Source organism: Plasmodium reichenowi, chromosome 6 (genome assembly GCF_001601855.1).
Source record: "Plasmodium reichenowi strain SY57 chromosome 6, whole genome shotgun sequence".
NCBI classification, from domain to species: domain Eukaryota; phylum Apicomplexa; class Aconoidasida; order Haemosporida; family Plasmodiidae; genus Plasmodium; species Plasmodium reichenowi.
Window position 1 is genome coordinate 406,182 of NC_033651.1, and position 19,611 is coordinate 425,792.

At 18.8% G+C, this 19,611-nt stretch overlaps 4 protein-coding genes across 4 annotated transcripts; all 4 read right to left on the reverse strand.

Moving 5' to 3' along the window:
- Positions 1 to 391: 391 nt before the first annotated feature.
- On the reverse strand, positions 392 to 1,474 carry PRSY57_0610200 (hypothetical protein; the record flags this gene model as incomplete). The annotated part of the gene is made up of 1 exon (XM_012906477.2): positions 392 to 1,474. One exon carries the CDS (start codon positions 1,472 to 1,474, stop codon positions 392 to 394), a length of 1,083 nt encoding a protein of 360 aa, XP_012761931.2.
- Positions 1,475 to 2,659: 1,185 nt separating this feature from the next.
- On the reverse strand, positions 2,660 to 4,618 carry PRSY57_0610300 (hypothetical protein; the record flags this gene model as incomplete). Its single annotated transcript, XM_012906478.2, has 1 exon — positions 2,660 to 4,618. The coding sequence occupies one exon, from the start codon at positions 4,616 to 4,618 to the stop codon at positions 2,660 to 2,662; it is 1,959 nt and encodes a 652-aa protein (XP_012761932.2).
- A 1,372-nt stretch (positions 4,619 to 5,990) lies between these two features.
- Positions 5,991 to 6,657, reverse strand: PRSY57_0610400 (60S ribosomal protein L39, putative; the record flags this gene model as incomplete). Its single annotated transcript, XM_012906479.1, has 3 exons — positions 5,991 to 6,039; positions 6,263 to 6,366; positions 6,655 to 6,657. The coding sequence occupies 3 exons, from the start codon at positions 6,655 to 6,657 to the stop codon at positions 5,991 to 5,993; spliced, it is 156 nt and encodes a 51-aa protein (XP_012761933.1).
- A 1,575-nt stretch (positions 6,658 to 8,232) lies between these two features.
- On the reverse strand, positions 8,233 to 18,457 carry PRSY57_0610500 (hypothetical protein; the record flags this gene model as incomplete). The annotated part of the gene is made up of 5 exons (XM_012906480.2): positions 8,233 to 8,334; positions 8,446 to 8,539; positions 8,661 to 8,807; positions 8,943 to 9,015; positions 9,145 to 18,457. 5 exons carry the CDS (start codon positions 18,455 to 18,457, stop codon positions 8,233 to 8,235), a joined length of 9,729 nt encoding a protein of 3,242 aa, XP_012761934.2.
- Positions 18,458 to 19,611: the final 1,154 nt, after the last annotated feature.

Genomic DNA, 19,611 nt, shown 5'->3' on the forward strand with positions numbered 1-19,611 from the left:
AACGTTTTTTTTCCTTGTAAAATAAGTATATTTACTTATTTTAATAATAATTATGTTTTTACTTATTAAAAATAAGAAATTTAATATATAATATAATGAATATTTATTTTCTTTCGGTTCATTGCTTTTCCATAAATTTTATAATAATTACAATAATAATTATATAAACAACAATATTTTATGTATTTAAAGTTTAGAAGGATTGAAAAAACGATTTTTAAGTTTATAGATGGATTATAAAAAAACATTATAAACATTTTTAATGTTTATGTTCTTGGTTTTCATAAGTTCATATAAACACAGTTTAATAATAAATAAGTTAATATTTATTTTCATTATTTTTAGAAAAGACATAATTAATAACTTCAGAAGACAAATTATGAAAAGGATATTATTTATTAAATATAAAATTCAAGTTTTCATATTTGTCAGTGTTTCCAAATATTGGTAGTGTTTCGTTTGTGTGTAAATTGTGTGATATATTTTTTGGTATACATCTATGTATTATTGTGGCAAAATCTTTAAATTTACCATTATTGTCCATTTCATGATATTTAATTAGATTATTTAATTCTTGCGTTATTGATATATTCAATTTATTTAAGCATAAATAAAAATCATACTCTGAAATTTTATTGGCAATATAATTTTTTATTAAATTCTTTATTGTATTGTTAAAAAAATTTTTAGTTATAATTTCCTCTTTATTTATATTTAAATTTTCTTTTCTCATTAAATATTTTGAAATAGTGTCTACGTTTTCTATTAAATTTTGTACATTTATTATATTTGGTTCTTCCCATGCTATAGGATTCCTGTTAAGTTCTTGGAAGCATTGTGCACCTTCATGAATATTTAATCTTTTCCATTTTTCATCCTTTATTTTATTTATAAAAGTGTTTCTGTTTTTTCTATTTTTGCTATCGTTAATATATAATGCTTTCATTACATTTGCAAAACTTAATGATCTACTTGGACCATATAAATACAAGGATCTTTCAAATTCTGGAGTAATATCAATATTTTCCTTCATTAATTTCACTTTGAATTCTTCATCTTTTAATAGACATTTGTCCCATTGAGAATATAACTTTCTTATTATTTCATTCTTTTCTTCAATATATTTATCAATATCATCATATTTATCTTGAATATATATAAATTTAGGGTTCATTGACTCAGTTACATTTTCAGAATTATTTCTAATCGTTTTTATAGGATCATGTATAAGCAATAATTTTTTATAATTTACAAAACCATCTTCAGTTACTAAACAATGTTTCATTAAATAATCCATAGTGGAACTATTATATTCAATTTGAAATAAATCCATGACTTCAACAAATGAATTATATAATATTAATCCATTTTTATTTTTATCTCTTTTCTTTAATTCGTAACATATGTTTTTTATATGTAGTTCAAAATGATCAGTCCCTATATTGTAATTGTATTCATTATCTGTATTTTCCATTATTTCAAAGTAAATCAGTAAATATTTGTTTTCTTAATAATTATACAGGAACTTTTTTGATAAAATAAAATTAATGGATTTGAAATTATGTAAATGTATTTATTTTTTCATTAATATTACGTTATAAAAATATGTTACATATTATATTTTCTTTTTACATGTTTCTTTTGAAAGGAAAAAAAAAAGAAATATATATATATATATATATTTGTGTTTTTTTTTTTGTCTATTTACGTTTTAACAGAACAAAACAAAAGTAAGAGTTATAAGTATATGAATTTTTTAAATATCAAATATTTGAATATTTATATATATATATTGGTTAATGAAACAAAAACAATAAATATATGTATAATTTTCCAATGTTCTATTTAAATTAAAAAGTAGGAATGAAATATAAATTTTTTGTAATAGAAATAACTTAAAGAAGAAAAAACAGAAACAAAAATGAAAAGAACTTTTAATGAATAAGAAATTTTATAAACATTACGAAATAGAATATATAGGTTTTACAAATTCTTTATAATATATTTTTTTAAGGAGCTATATGTTAATCAAAATATTTTTATAACACACATATATATGATGTGCATAATATATAAATTAATTTATATAGAACAATTTATATTTTTTTTTGCACACTTTAAAAAAATATATTATAATTAATATTAAAATTATATGTTTTGGAATATATTAAATTTTTTTTTTTTTATTTTGTTAATGTTATCAAATAATTTCATACTAATAAATATATATATATATATATATATACATATTTATTTTAATTTTTCATTATTTTATAATATAGCTTTCAAAAGAAACGATACAACAGAAAATTCTATAATGCATAATTTTATATTTACATATATTTATATACATAAAAAAAAAAAATATTAAATGTCTTTTTGAGTTTATTTTTAACTTTTTTATATTTGACATAATAAAAAAAAAAAAAAAAATATACATATATATATATATATATATACATGTATAGAAACATTTATTTAAATATTTTTAAACATAAAAAAAAGTTATATATATATATATATATATATATATTGTCAACATTATCTATAATCATCTTTTTTCTTTTTGTAAACAAATTATTAGAAATAAAAAAAAAAAAAAAAATAGATAAAAGAATACAAGAAAAAGCAAATGAAATATAAATATATATTTTATTTTTTATTTAGTTGATACTGATCTTTTTATATTTTTTTCTGTTTTTGATTCAATGTTTCGTATAACATAATTAATACTTTTTTTTTCTAAAGAATGTAATTTGTATATAAAATAACTGTTTAAAAATGAAAAGGCTGAAAAGAAATAAAGGAGAACAATATTTGATATAGTTATATTTTTCAAAACATCATTGGATTGTAATGTTTTAAACCCAGATATGTTTTGTAAAATAGCTATATTTAAAAAAATGGCTATACATATATCAATAAAACCATTTAATAAATAACCATGATAATTAGCATCTAAGAGTGAAAACAAAGTACATGACATTGATATTATTTGAATTAAATATACATTGTTATTACCAAATAATATATAGGTAATAAAATAAATTAGTTGTAATCCTATAAATCCAATATAAAGTTCTCTCATTATCCTTAATATTTTTCTAATATTTAAAATATTTTTGCTATTTACAACTTTTAATAAGCTATCTTTATTTTTCTTTTCTTGGTCTATTGAAAACATTTTATTTTCATTTTTACTTTTAAAAATTTCATAAGATATGTTTAATTTTTCATTAATTGAAGAAGAATCAGAATCGGTTGTAGTTATATCAGACCTAGTGTATAACTTCTGAGTATGTTGTTTGTCATAGGATTTTTTCTTTTTAATTTTATACGTTTGATCATTTAAAGAATGATTAATGTTTTCATTTTGAGAAGTTTTTTTTTGATAATATATATTTTCATGGCTACTATTTTGATTGCTTTCATTTTTGTTTGCATTTAACTTTTCATTATTTTTTATTTCCTTTTTTTTCAAATCTTCTTTTTCATTATTTTTTTCCTTAAGTTCATCGCTGATAATCGATTTAGAATCCAAGGAGTAACTTCTGTCGTTTTTTTTTTTCTTCTTTTTGTCTTGCATTATTGTAATGGATCTTTGTCTAAAATGTTCTTCATCTATATAATAATCGTCAAATGCATTTGTGACTTTATGGTTCTTTTCATTGGTTTTTATAACATTATTATTATTATATTGTTGTTTTTTCATGTTTTGTGTTTCCTTTTCATTTTCCCCTTTTTCTTTTTGATTTTCATTTATGTGAACCTTATTCTTATAATTATTATTATATTCATTGGAACTATTTATACTTTCACATGTATTATTATGATCATAATTTGAATTGTTACTATCATTTCTAAGTGTGTCATCGTTTATATGATATTGTTTTGGTTTTTTCGTATCTTTTTTTGTTTCATGATTTTTTTGTTGTATTACAGATATATCATTAGAAGAAGATTCGTCAAAAGAATTGTTTGAGATGTTTGTGTTGATTACACTGCTTTTAATTTTACTTCCTTCAGAAGTAGTACTTTTTTTATGTTCTAAGCTTTTACTACTATTATAAAGGTGTTCTTCATTTTTTTCTACTACATTGTCTTCTTGAATAGATAGTTTTTTTAGTGTTTTTTCATATATATCATAAATTGTATTTTTCCTCTCAATTTTATTATGAGAATTGTATCTCTTTATTTGTTCTTTTGATTCGATAACATTTGATACGGGTTCAGGTTTTTTATTGTCATTTTCATAATCTAGAATTAATGAGGTAATATATGGGAAAATTGGAGTATCATAAAATTTTATATTTTTTTCATCTTCATCATCCTCAATATTTTGTTTCTTTAAATATGTTGTATTATTTTTATTGTTACTTAAACTTCTTACATTTTTTATATTATTCTTCTCATATTCTTTCGTAACATTTCTTGTGTCATTATCCTTTTTTGTTTTTATTTGGGGTTTTAGATTTCTTTTAGAATTATTATTCCGTTTATCATTCTGTGTCTCTTTCTTTTTTATTTCATGTAAAACTTTGTTAAAGTCGTTGCTATTATTAATATTAACACTCAAGGTATCGCTCTGAATATTGTTATTTTTATTTGTATTTTTCATCGTTCGAATTTATCCAAACAAAAAACAAAACAATAAAATAAAATAAAAATAAAATAAAATAAAAATAAAAAAGGATACACAAAAAGGAGAATATATATATATATATATATTTATTTATTTATTTAATGAAAATAATAAAATATTACAATATAATATATATATATGTGAACAATAAAAAATTACAATGTAATAAAAAACAAAACTGTGTAACAAATTAATAATAAATATAAAATACAAATATTTATAAAAAGTTATACCTTTTTTTTTTTTTTCTTTATTTTGTATAACCAATTATATATAATGATATATATTTTTTTATATTTGCCTCATTTCAAAAAAAAAAAAAAAAAAAAAATACGAATTATAATAGTTGCTTTAATATTTGTATTAGTATTTTCCCATTTGCAACAATTAGAATTAATTTATTTTTATATATATATATTTTTGTGTATTTTGTGCGCACACACATGCAAAAAGAAATATGATGATATAAATAAAAAATATAAAATATGTACTAAAAATTAAAAGATAATAATACAATTTTAAAATTAGTGTAAAAAAAAAAAAAAAAGAAAAATACATAAATGTATATGTATATATATATATATATATATATATATAATATAATTATCGTAACAAGATAAAACAAATTATATTTTATTTATTTTTAAATTTTATTTATGTTTCATATATATCTTTTAATTGAATAATTTTGAACATGATATAAAAATACACAATAGTACGTTGGATAAATATTTCCATAGAGTATTTAATAAAAATAACCATATATTTATTATTATATAAATAATAACAGGTCGTGACATATATAAAACGTATAGATATTTAACATTTTGCATTTACTTATTATATTTGTATAAAAAAGCAAACATATGTTTAGGGTTACATAATAAAGAGTTTTTATTTATATTAAGTGGATATTCATTATATATGTATATATATGTAATATATATGATGTTTTATTGAAGGTTATACAGAAAATTATATATCATTTCCTTAATTAACGTAAAATAAAGAACTCCTTTTTTCTTTTTCTCTTTTTTATTATTATTTCTTTTTACATATTGTTATATTTAAAAAATATAAAAAGGTAATTATAAATGTAAAAAAAAATTCAGTTTCTCTTATGTTCAATAGGTATGTATAAAATACTTTTTTTTTAATAATAATAAAAAAAAAAAAAAAAAAAAAAAAAAAGTGAATATAAAAAAAAAGGTGTAAACAAAAATTTATTATAATAAAATGTTTTTCTTATCAATATTCATGTACTATAACTAAATATTTTCATTATTCATACATTTTATAACACCGGGTAAAATTAAAAATGAACACATGAACAACAGTCATAATAAATTTATAATCCTAATTTGGTTCTTCTCCAGTGTCTTCTTTTTGTATTATATCTAATAAAAAAAAAAAAAAAAAAAAAAAAACACAATATAATATAATATCATATAATATACAAATATTAACAAATCAATGTTATATATTATCACAACATTAAGCTATTTTGCATAAAATAAAAAGTACTCGTTTTTTTATAATTTTTTCTTTTTATTCATAGCATAGAATAGCATATATTCACTCACATACATATATATAAATATATTTTTGTTTAAGCCTTACCTTATTTTTGTATCTTTCTTTAATCTATACCAATGGGGTACAGGCCTATTTTGCCTTCTGCATTTTCCAAGTCTTTGTTTTAATCTAAAACGTTTAATTGATCCCTTCAAAAAAAAAAAAAATTCATAAATATAAACATAATCAAGGAAAATATTTTAACTAATGTATATTCATATATATATATATATTATATATATGTTAACTAAAATATTAAAGGCGTATATATTTCTTTTGATTTTCTTATTTTTATTAACTATTCATTATATATATATATATATATATATATATATATTTATTTATTTTCATTTTATAATAACGCTGATTTATATATATAAATTATTTATATATTTATAAATGTTTTTTTTTTTTTTTCTTTTTCTTCTTTTTATTACCATTTTTAATATATAAAGATAATAATAAATAAAATTCAAATAAATTTATAAAGTTTAATTAAGATGATAAAAATTGAAAAAACAATTTTAAAAATATATTTTTGAAATAAATTTTCAAAATAAAATTAAATAACACTTTTTATTTTAATTTTTTTTCTTCTATTATTTTTAATTGAAAAAGAAAAAAAAAAAATTTATATAAATTTATAAAAGTATTTATTATATAAAAATAATATTATATATATATATGAATATTTTTATTCATAATAAAAAATGTATGTATAATTTATTATAAAATAAGCAAGCATGTAATATATGTATAAATAAATATAGGGAAAAAAAAAAATATATATATATATATATATATATATATATATATATATATATATATATTAATAATATATTATATATTATATGCGAAAAAGGGAAAAAGAAGAGCAATAATAAAAAAGCATATTATTATATTATATATATATATATATATATATATGTATAATATTTAAATGCCTATTATAAATATAAGGTACATAAAACAAACCCCTACAACTCTAGCATTATTTTATTATAGCTTCATAAAAAAATATACACTTTTTATTTTATTTTATATGGGCTTAACAACAATACATAATATATATATATATATATGTAATGATTTTATTTGTTATGGCATTAAAAAAAAAAATATTATATATAATATAAATAAAATAACACGTAAACCTTTTATTTTATTATTACAAAAACAATAATTTTTTTTTTATAAGTACATATATATTTGTTTTCCTCTTTTATTTTTATATAAAAAATATCTTAAATATTTTCAATCTTCTTTTATATTAAAAAAGCGAAAATTATATAAAGAAAAAAAAAATATATGAAAAAATGGAAATGAAAAGAAAATATTATACAACTATATATATAATATACATATTATATATATATTTATATATATATTATTTATATGTAATAATTTTTGTTTTTAAAAAATCCCCCCACCAAAAAAAAAAAAAAAGCACATTTAATGATGCTACTTTAAAAAAAAAAAAACCTTTAAAAAACAACAAAATTTATGAAATCATCTGTATTGTTATATGTTTCAATATATTTTATCGCTTTTTTATGAAAACATATATTTCCGTGCTTAATAAAAATATCCAATGTTGTAAATATAAGATTTGTTTTTTTTTCTAAACCAATCATGAAAGGTTTTTTTTTAAGCATTATATATATATATATATATATATATTTAATAATTATAATTTTTTAAAAATAGTCATGATTTTATTAACCCTACATATATAATAATCTTTTGTTTAATATAAATGTTAAATAGTTTTTAAGATTTTTTAAGGTGTTTTTAAATCATATTAAAAATGTATGTATATTCACATACATACATATATTATATATATATATATATATATATAATAGATCAAATAAAAAAAAAAAATAAAATAAAAATAAAAAAATATATACATATTTTTTATTTTTGTTTTATATTAATTTGTTGTATAAAAATATATTTATAAATAATAAATATTTTTATCAACAGTCGTTGGGGAAAAAAAGAATTTGTTATGATTAAATTAGAAAGTCTACAAAACTTTCAAAAAAAGTATCATAATCTTTGCATTGTGCTCTTATATAAAATTTACCAGATTCATCATCATTGTTGTCTGGGCGCTAAAAAATAAGGAACATATGAAAAAATAAAATAAAAATTTATATATTTTTTAAAATATAAATTATATAAATTGTATACTATTTACATATTTTATATTTTTATTTATTTACCACTATGTTTTTGTAAAATTCCAAATGGGTGTTAAATTCATTCTTAACACAAACAGAAAAACAAAAATATTCGCAAGTAAAAGAATCTAATAATCTTTAAAAAAAAATAATAATAATAAAATGACATAAATGTTCTATACATAATATATTACATATATATATATATATATATATATATATATATGTTGTATTATTAAAAATTTTTATAAACTTACTCATATTCATCCTCTTTAAATGTATTGACAATGGATGTACTAGCTAAGGATGTGCTTGTTAAAGTGATATCAAAATTTGAATTAATTATTTTATCGATAATTTTTTTTTTATCACTTGCTAACAAGCAATTCTCCGATCTTACAATACTATATAAATTAAAAAAAATTATATGTACATAAATTATTAAAATCGTATAAAATGAATATAAACATTATATATATATATATATATGTTAATTTATTTATTCTTTTATATTTAATTTCTTTATGAAAAATACGTACCAGTTCATATTTCTTGAGGTATTATTTTCATCGTTTTCTTCATACTGAAGTGTAACTAATTTTGATCTATTACCTATTTATAAAATAAATATGTATATATATATATATATATATATATTGAATAAAATAAATACACGTTTCATAATTATTATGCACATTTTTCAAGTTTAAAATATGTAAGAATATTATTTTTGAAACTTACTATTATGAACAAAATTTTTATGATTGATTATTTTTCTCTCATAATTGGTGATTTTAAAATAATCCATGTTTGACAAGTTATTTTTCCTCACCATTACTTCTTTTAATATTTTTAGAAAGTTGGAATTATCTACTTGTTTGTAGATATTAAAAATGATTTGTTCACTTTGTTCATTTATATTAAATGTAGCTTCAGCATTTTGTATTATTCTTTTTATTTCATCTTTGAAATTAATATTTATTAAATTATCCAAAATATCATCTTTCATTTGGCTTCTTAATATTTCATTTTCATTCATATGTACATGTTCATTATCTCTAAATGAACCGATTAATACAGCACTTCCTTCATTAAATTCTTCACCTATATTAGAATTTGAAGTAACTAAACTATCAACACAATCGGCACAATCTGTTGTGGAAATTCCATTTTTTAAATTTTCTTCTAGTTGATTATTATTCGCATTAGAAGAATCAAAATTATTGTTACTATTAACATTATCATTACTATTATAGATTTTATGACTTTCCATATTATCATCATTACTATTCATACGGTTAATATTATCATTATCATTATCATTATTGTTATTGTTATTGTTATTGTTATCTGTTTCTATTCTATTTTTTGTGCTTTCATTTAAATATATATCAAATGCTCGATTCTTAATCTGGTACATATTTGCATTACTATCTTCTGTATTCTTTGATAATATTATGATATTATTTTCTTTATGTGCAAAATTTTCATTACATGAAATAACCTTTTCATCTCTATTATTATCATTCACATTTTCAAAAGAATCATGAGGATATTCATTCTCCATTATTTCCACAAAAGATTTATTTATGACACTATTATTAGTAATATTAATTACTTTGTTCATATCATTTAAATGAGAATCATTCATATCCATATTATTATTATTATTATTATTATCATCCATACTTTGTTCAACCACATCAGCATTATCCTCTATATTATTTTTGTATTCATTACTTTGGTTATCTGTTGACAAAGTTACATTGTGAGCATATTCTTCGCCCCTATTCATTTCACTCAAATTTTTATTATTGTTATGATGGTCTTCATTTAATTGCACATTATCATTCTCTACATTTGGAACATTTTCAAGGTTATTGATTTTTTTTTGTTCATCTTCGCAAATAGTTCCTTGAACATTTCTTGAATTGTCAGGAATATTATTATTTTCATACTTTATATCAGCACTAATATGTGTATTTATATGTGTATTAATGTCTGTATTAATGTCTGTATTTATGTCTGTATTTATGTCTGTATTTATTTCTGTATTTATTTCTGTATTTATATGTGTGTTAATGTCTGTATTTATGTCGGTATTTATGTCTGTATTTATGTCTGTATTTATGTCGGTATTTATATGTGTGTTAATGTCGGTATTTATGTGTGTATTTAAATGTGTGTTCACGTCTGTATTCACATCTGTATTCATGTCTGTATTCATGTCTGTATTCACGTCTGTATTCATGTCTGTATTCATATCTGTATTTATGCCTGTATTCACGTCTGTATTAGGTTGTGTATTAATATTTGTATTTATATTTTGATCCACACTTTTATTCATATTTTCGTTGTGTGAATTAACCTTGTTTATATTATTTGGATCACCAAATATTTCGTCAATATGCGTGTATATATTTGCATTATTCATTGTTGAATCATTTCCGTGCGTACCCTGACTTTTATTAATCACATTATTATTTCCTTGATTATTGTTTACATTATATCTATTTTGTAATAATTGGTTATCTTTAAGTATGTTATTCATTTGTGCTTGTATCTCTATATTATTTGGATATAATGATGACGTATCTTTTTTCATTGATACATTACTATTACTTAATTTATCATTAACATGCAAAACATTTTTCATATAAATGGACATGTTTTCTGAATGATTCCTTTCATATTTTTGTTCATACAACACATTTTTGGTGGTACTCATAGTTTTACTTTTATTCGTGATCATTTTTTCGTTCATTTGATTATCCTGCATATTATTAAAGTTAATAATAATATTATTATTATTATTATTATTATTCGTAGTAGTGTTAATATTATTGTTATTATTATTTACAGGGATAATGTTATTATTCATTTTAATATTATCATTTATATATTTCTGATTCATGTTATACGTATTATAAGCTTTTGATTCATCAGAATATAAATTATTCATTTGAGATATATTATTATTAGCACTCACGCTAGAAGAAGAGGTAGCATTGTTCAGGTTCATATTATTATCATTTTTTATATCATTTTTTATATCATTATTTATATCATTTTTTATATCATTTTTTATATCATTTTTTATATCATTTTTTATATCATTATTTATATCATTTTTTATATCATTTTTTATATCATTTCCCATATTATCCATGATATTTTTATTTAAAACGTTTGAAGAATTATCATTAGCAATATAACAATTATTTATTTGTTCATGAACATTAGGTTGTGATAAATTTTTATCTTTTGGTTTTCTTCCCTTTGTGCTTTTACTCGTTTTTTTATTTTTTAATAATAATTCATTATTTGAGGATTCTGAAGATGCATTATCTTTTTTCTTTTTTCTTGGTCGTTTTGTACCACCTAAAACATTTACAGTATTAGGAGATTCATTTGTTTTATTTTCTTGTTTTCTTCTCTTTGGTACCACTTTTTTTAAATTATTTTTTATATCATTATTTTGAATCATATGTAAATTGTATAATTCTTCATTTGGTATATTCCCATTAAATTTATAATCTACATAAGAATTTCCATTCAAATTTAAATCATTCATTAAATTCATATTATTTAAAGATAAGGAATTTCTATTTAATACCATATTATTGTTCATGCTATTGTTCATATTATTGTTCATGTTGACATTTCCTTTCATGTTCATAATATTCATATATGGATTTATTAAACTTCGATTTGATGCATACATCATATTATTACTGTTATTTTCTAATTGTTCAGGGTTCTCCATATTATTTATAATACCAATAGGTTCTTTACCATAAGAATCATACATGTTATTACTTTGAGCATTCATATTTAAAGATGATTGATCTACGTTTATATTATTCATTAATACATTGAAATTTTTATTTATATTAATTAAATTTTTTAAATTTACACATGCGGAAGATGCTATATTATTATTTGAAGAAGCATGATCTATAGTTTTGTTATAATTATTATTATAGTTATTATTATTATTAACATGGTCATGAGAAGTATTATTGTATGGACTATTCGTGTTTTCCTTATTATTTGCATTAAGAACTTTGGGATCGTTTACGACAGAATAATTATTTTTAACATATTCACTATAATTATTCATATTACCTAAATTATTTGGTATTTCATGATCTTTTGAATGATTTTCATTTCTTAAAAGTCCAACAACAAAATTGTTTCCTGCCATATTATTATTATTGTTCACGTTATGGTTATTCATATTATTATTGTTCACGTTATGGTTAATCATATTATTATGGTTCACGTTATGGTTAATCATATTATTATGGTTCACGTTATGGTTAATCATATTATTATGGTTCACGTTATGGTTAATCATATTATTATGGTTCATGTTATGGTTAATCATATTATTATGGTTCACGTTATGGTTAATCATATTATTATGGTTCACGTTATGGTTAATCATATTATTATGGTTCACGTTATGGTTAATCATATTGGCATTGTTCGCGTTATGGTTAATCATATTATTATTGTTCATGTTATGGTTAATCATATTAGTATTGTTCGCGTTATTGTTAATCGTATTATTATTTTTGCACTGATTCATCATATCACGATTTACATAATTTAAAGAACCATAATTTGATGATATATTAGTACAAACCTTTTTAATATCTTGTGTAACTGTGTTTTGTTCATCTTTCAAATACATACCATCTCTATGGATATTGAAATTACTCATTCTCTTTACATCACTATTATTATTCATATGATTAATAAAATTAATGTTTGAATTAATATCTGTTGCTTTTAAATTATTTATATTTTGTGTTTTTGTTAATTTTTTTCTATTCATTATTTGTTTTTCATTACTACTATTATTTTTGTTAGATGTTATAGTATTTTTTGTAAACATTTGATTTAAATGAATACTATTGTTTTTTGAGTTTATCATAGAATTCATATATGTTTCATTTATGTTTGTATTTTTTTCAGAATATGAAGGTGCATATTCATTTCGATCATAATTAATTGGTAATGCATTTCCATTAAATGAATTTAGGATATCTCCATTTTTATTTATATCTTCCGATAATATATTTTTATTCATATTATTATTTAATTGAACCAATGAATTATTAAGACTTTTTTTGGTTCCAATAAATGGTATATTGTTATGAACATTCTTATTATTTAATAAATCATATTTTATATTAGTTACATTTTCTTTATCATATGGTAAATTATTATTATTATTATTATTACTACTATTACTATTATTCTTATTATTTAATAAAATGTTTGAGCGAACATTATTTTGTACAATTGTATTAGTATTATTCATTCGGTTGTGTATATTTTGATTGTACATGTTATTATAATTTATATTTGCACCACTCTTATTATTATTTATATTACTGTTATTATTATTATTATTATTATTATTGTTCAAGTCAGTCATCATTTTATTATCTATATGGTTATATGGATGAGTTGTTTCTAAATTCGATACTTTGTTTTCATTTATCATATTTTTATTTACAATAAAACCTCCAGTATTATTATTACTGTAAACATTTTGTACGTTTGCCATGTTTAAATTATTATTTTGTGTGTTTTCATTCCTGCTGATCATATCATAATTAGGATTTAATATTACGTTATTATTATCATTATTTATGTTTCTATTATTATTTGAGACATTTTTATAAGCAACAAGAACGTTATTACCAATATTAATATTATTCATATTATTCATATTATTATTATTTATGCTATTGTTCAAATTGTTCATATTATTGTTCATATTGTTCATATTGTTCATATTATTGTTCATATTATTCATATTATTGTTATTATTAATATTAGCCAAGCTATTTTTGCTTATCATATTATTATTATTATTATTCATATTATTATTTTTCATGTTGTTTACATTATTATTAATACTAATATTATTTATATAAACGTGATTTCCAGCATTTTGCATGTTCGCTGCATGACTGCTAGCCAAATATTTTTTTCTATTTTGTGTGTCATTATTTAAATGATTAATGAAATCATTATTTGTAGGATTGTTATTAGAGTTATCTACCTTATTATCATAAGGATAAACATTGTTATTATATCCACTATTATTATTATTATTATTATTGTTATTATTATTGTTATTATTAGTGGTAGTAATATTAGTAGTAGTATTACTATTATTAGTATTACCATGTGTAATAATATTTTGTGGTGGATACACCATCATTTTATTTATATTATAATTATTAGCATGGAGCGAATTCGTAATATTTTTTAAAGGAGAATTCATTTGCACAGTTTTACCTTTAACAATATTAACATTGTTATTTATATTATTTATATTATTTATATTATTTGTATTATTTGTATTATTTATATTATTTATATTATTTATATTATTAGGAGGAGTACTTAAATTATTATTCAACATTCGATTTAGATCGCCACTATGTTCGCTAACTCTTTTTTTGTTACCATCAATAGTAGTAGTCATTTGGTGATTTTCTAAATTATTTATGAAATTTTTAGGATAAGCATTTTTATTTTCCATATCTTCATAATTTACATGTTGTACATGATATGAATTTATATTATTCATAACAACATCATTTTTATTAGAATTTAATGTAAAGTTATTTTTTTGAGGTATGTTAATATTTGGCATTATATTTAATGATGCTCTATGAGTTCTTTTAGGAGTTTCATTAGTACCATTATTTATCATATTATTATTATTATAATATGCATTTATATTATTATTCATCATATTATGTTCAATAAAATTTATATTTGAGGAATTCTTATTTATATTCATAAAAGATTCCATTTCTATATTTTCTTCTGGTACTATTTTTTTTGTATTCATTCTCATTTGCACATTGTTTTTTTGAAGACTACCATGAGTACTTAAATTAATTGGGTTATTAATATGTTTCAAATTATGTAAATGTTGATTAAAATTATGCATATCATTATTAAGATGATTATTGTTTATATTATTAAAACTCGAATTATTTCTTGCCATTTGATTTTCCATATTTTTTACGTTTAATGATGAAACATTTAAAACATGGGGACAATTATTAGAGGTTAAATTATTTATATTATTAATATTTTGAAATTCAGCAAGATTTTTTGTATTTTCTTTTATATAATTAATATTGTTATTATCATAATTCATCAAATACGATGATGAATTGGATGAATTAATACACTTTGTAATTTTTTTATTTGAGTTTATGTTTTGTGTTTTTCCTTTTTTAATTATTTCCCTTTGTTGTTCTTCTTCTTGTTCATTTGGTAATTTTTCTTTTTCTTTTTCGTTATCTTTTTTTTCTTTTTTTTTTTTTTCTTTTTCTTTTTCTTTTTCTTCTTTTTCTTCTTCTTCTTTAAATTCATTTAAATTATTATATTTAATATAATAATCATTATTGTTTTTAATATTATTAATATTAATATTATTATTATCAATATTATTATTATTATCAATATTATTATTATTATCAATATTATTGTTATTATTGTTACGATTAAAATTAATTGTACTGTTTAAATGAAGATTCTTATAATTGCAATTTTTATTATCATTAAATAGGATATTATTATTATTATTTAATTCTTCATTATTTAAACATATATTATTATAATAATTATCATCCTTTATAAATTCATTATAAAAAATTATATTGTTATTATTTATATTGTTATTATTTATATTATTATTACTACCTGATAGGCATGCATTAATATTTGCACGCATTTTTTTTTTAAAATTTTTTTGGTTAGTTAATTCTGCATTTTTATTTATAAGAATCTTATTAGTTACTTCATTTAAAGTATCTTGATTTTTTGGAATCATATTTTTTTTTAATTCTTTATTTTTTTCATCACAAAAATTTTCATTTATATTTATTCTTTTTATTTCAACAAAATTATTTTTTTCATAAAAATTATTATTTTGATAATTACTAGTACTATAAATATTTTCACCATAAGTTATTTGAGCATTATTTTTACTATTATTATTATTATTACTATTATTATTATTATAACTATTATTATTATTATTATTTTTATTATTATTATTATTTTTATTATTATTATTATTATTGTTGTTATTATTATTATTATTGTTATTACTATTATTACTATTATTATTATTAATACTATTATTACTATTATTACTATTATTACTATTATTATTATTATTACTATTATTATTATTATTACTATTATCATTATCATTATTATTATTATTATTATTATTATTATTATTATTATTATTATTATTAGCATTAAAATTCATAATATTATTTTTCCTAATAATATTTTTATTCCCTTTTATATCATTATTTTCATTTTCATTTTTATTTTCATTATACTCAATATTATTTTCATTATAACAGCTTCGTGTATAGGCATAATCCTTACCATTTAAATATTTAGGATGGTCCGTTTTACCGATCCTAATATTTTCATTTGCATCAAATTTATTTGGAATCTTATTATTAATATTCATATGAATATTGTACTTGTTCATATTAATCAAATCATTATTGTTGCTGTTCATATGATCCATATCAATATTATTGCCACACATTTTGTTAATATCAACATTAGTGGCACACATTTTATTCATATCAATATTGTTAACACTCATTTTATTCATATCAATATTGTTAACACTCATTTTATTCATATCAATATTGTTAACACTCATTTTATTCATATCAATATTATTGGCACTCATTTTATCCATATCAATATTATTTCCATCCATATTTTTTATAACATTAGGATGCATAATATTTTTCATCATCACCCTTTTTTCAATCTTTATTTTTTTGGTAGGGCTATATGGAATAGTGCTCATTATATCGTTCGATAGGAAATTATCACGCATGTGATTAATTTCAATATTATTATTTTGTATATTTAAGGGAGACATTGATGACCCACATATTGGTATATTCACATCTTCATTTTCAATCTTATTGTCATTTGCATTTCCACACATTTCGTTATTTATTACATGCACATTGCTCATATTAAATTTATTATCTTCATTATTGTAACTTCCTACATTAACCTTGTCAGGATTCTCATTTATTGCGTAGCAATTTTCATAATCCGAATTCTTATTTAAATAGATATTCGGAGCAATATTGGAACCTTCATTATTTGAGTAATTCATATTACTATTGTTGGTTCCATCCATATTGTTATTATTATGTTCTACATTTTTATTACAATTCATTTGTTCATCATCATTATTATTATTATAAGAAATAAGATTATTTCGTAAATTGTCATTTATATGATTAAAAACATTTATGCAGTTTAATGGAATAGTATTATTTAAATAACTCATATTATTAATACGATTCATATAATTAATATTATTCATATGATACATGTTATTCATATTATTTATATTATCTACATTATTTATATTATCTACATTATTTATATTATCTACATTATTTATATTATCTACATTATTCATATTATCCATGTTATTCGTATTATCCATGTTATTCATATTATCCATGTTATTCATATTATCCATGTTATTCATATTATCTATATTATTTATATTATCCATATTGTTCATATTATCCATATTATTTATATTATCCATATTGTTCATATTATCCATATTATTCAATTGATTATTATTAGGAAGTATTATTCCTCCCAACATATTATTCATTTTATAATAGTTATTATAACCATCATTATTCTTCATATACATATTCGCATTGTTCATATGATTGTTATTCATACCCAAATTATATTCATAAGAATTTAAATGCTCCTCAGCATATGAATCTTTGAATTCTGATGAATAATTTATGAACTGTTCAGGTATATCATAATTGTTAAAATTTTTCATAAAACTAGCATTGATTGAGCTACTTATGTTACTTGTACTGTTTATATTATTCTCAACTGCTTTCATTTCATTCTGCATGACATCAACTTTTCTTACACATGAAGAATTACGTTTATCTACACTACGAAAAGGTCCTTCCATTCTCAAATATAATAAAATAATAAAATCACCTAATTCTTATGTTAGAAATGTTGATAAAGATGAGCAGAAACAAAATAAAAAAGTTAACCACATATATATATATATATATATATATAATATATATGTACGTATAATATATATATGTTTACACTAGTAATTTCTTAGGTTAAAAGTGTGTACATAAAAACATATATAAATATTCTAATAGTTCTTCTTTATGATAACTTATTCAATATATGTATAGTAAAATTATATAAATATATTTCTACACACATTAATATATATATATATATATACATAGAACTAAAGATATTTTTAAGAGACTTATTTAAATTTTTTTTTAAACATAAAGTAAAAAAAAAAAAAAAAAAAGGAACAATTTATGTAAAATATATGAAAAAATAAACATAAAAAAACATATGCATATATAGAATGGTATATAAACATATAGGAAAATATAAAATCACATATAATGATATAAAAAGAGATATATCATAAATATAAAGAGATATATCATAAATATAAAGAGATATATCATAAATATAAAGAGATATATCATAAATATAAAAAGATATATCATAAATATAAAAAGATATATCAACAGATAAAAAGATACATCGATATATAAAAAGGTATTGTGATATGTTGAGATACAAATCAATGTATGAATATGTATATAAATATATAAAGAGATATAATAAAAAACATATGAGGATGCATATTTCAAAATACATAAAAATATATACGAAGATGTAAAAATATTCATCAATATTCATTAAATTTTATGATAATATATAAACAATTATTAAAACATATTAAAATTATATGAAACAGCAATAAAATATAAATTGATACATTAAAAAAAAAAAAAAAAAAAAATTAAGGTTATGTGGATGTACAGGTTAAATATATTATGTAATATTATTATGAACATGAATACATTTTTGTACGTTTTTATGCATATAAAATAATATAAAATTAATTCTTTTATTAGTATAAAGGTGTTTCTTTTTTTTTTTTTTTTTTCTTTCTTTCTTTCTTTCTTTCTTTTTCTCTATCTCTATCATTTATGTTATTTTTTTTTATTTTTTTTATTTTATCTTTTATTTATTTATTTTTTTTTTTTTTTTTTTTTTTTTTTTTTTTTTTTTTTT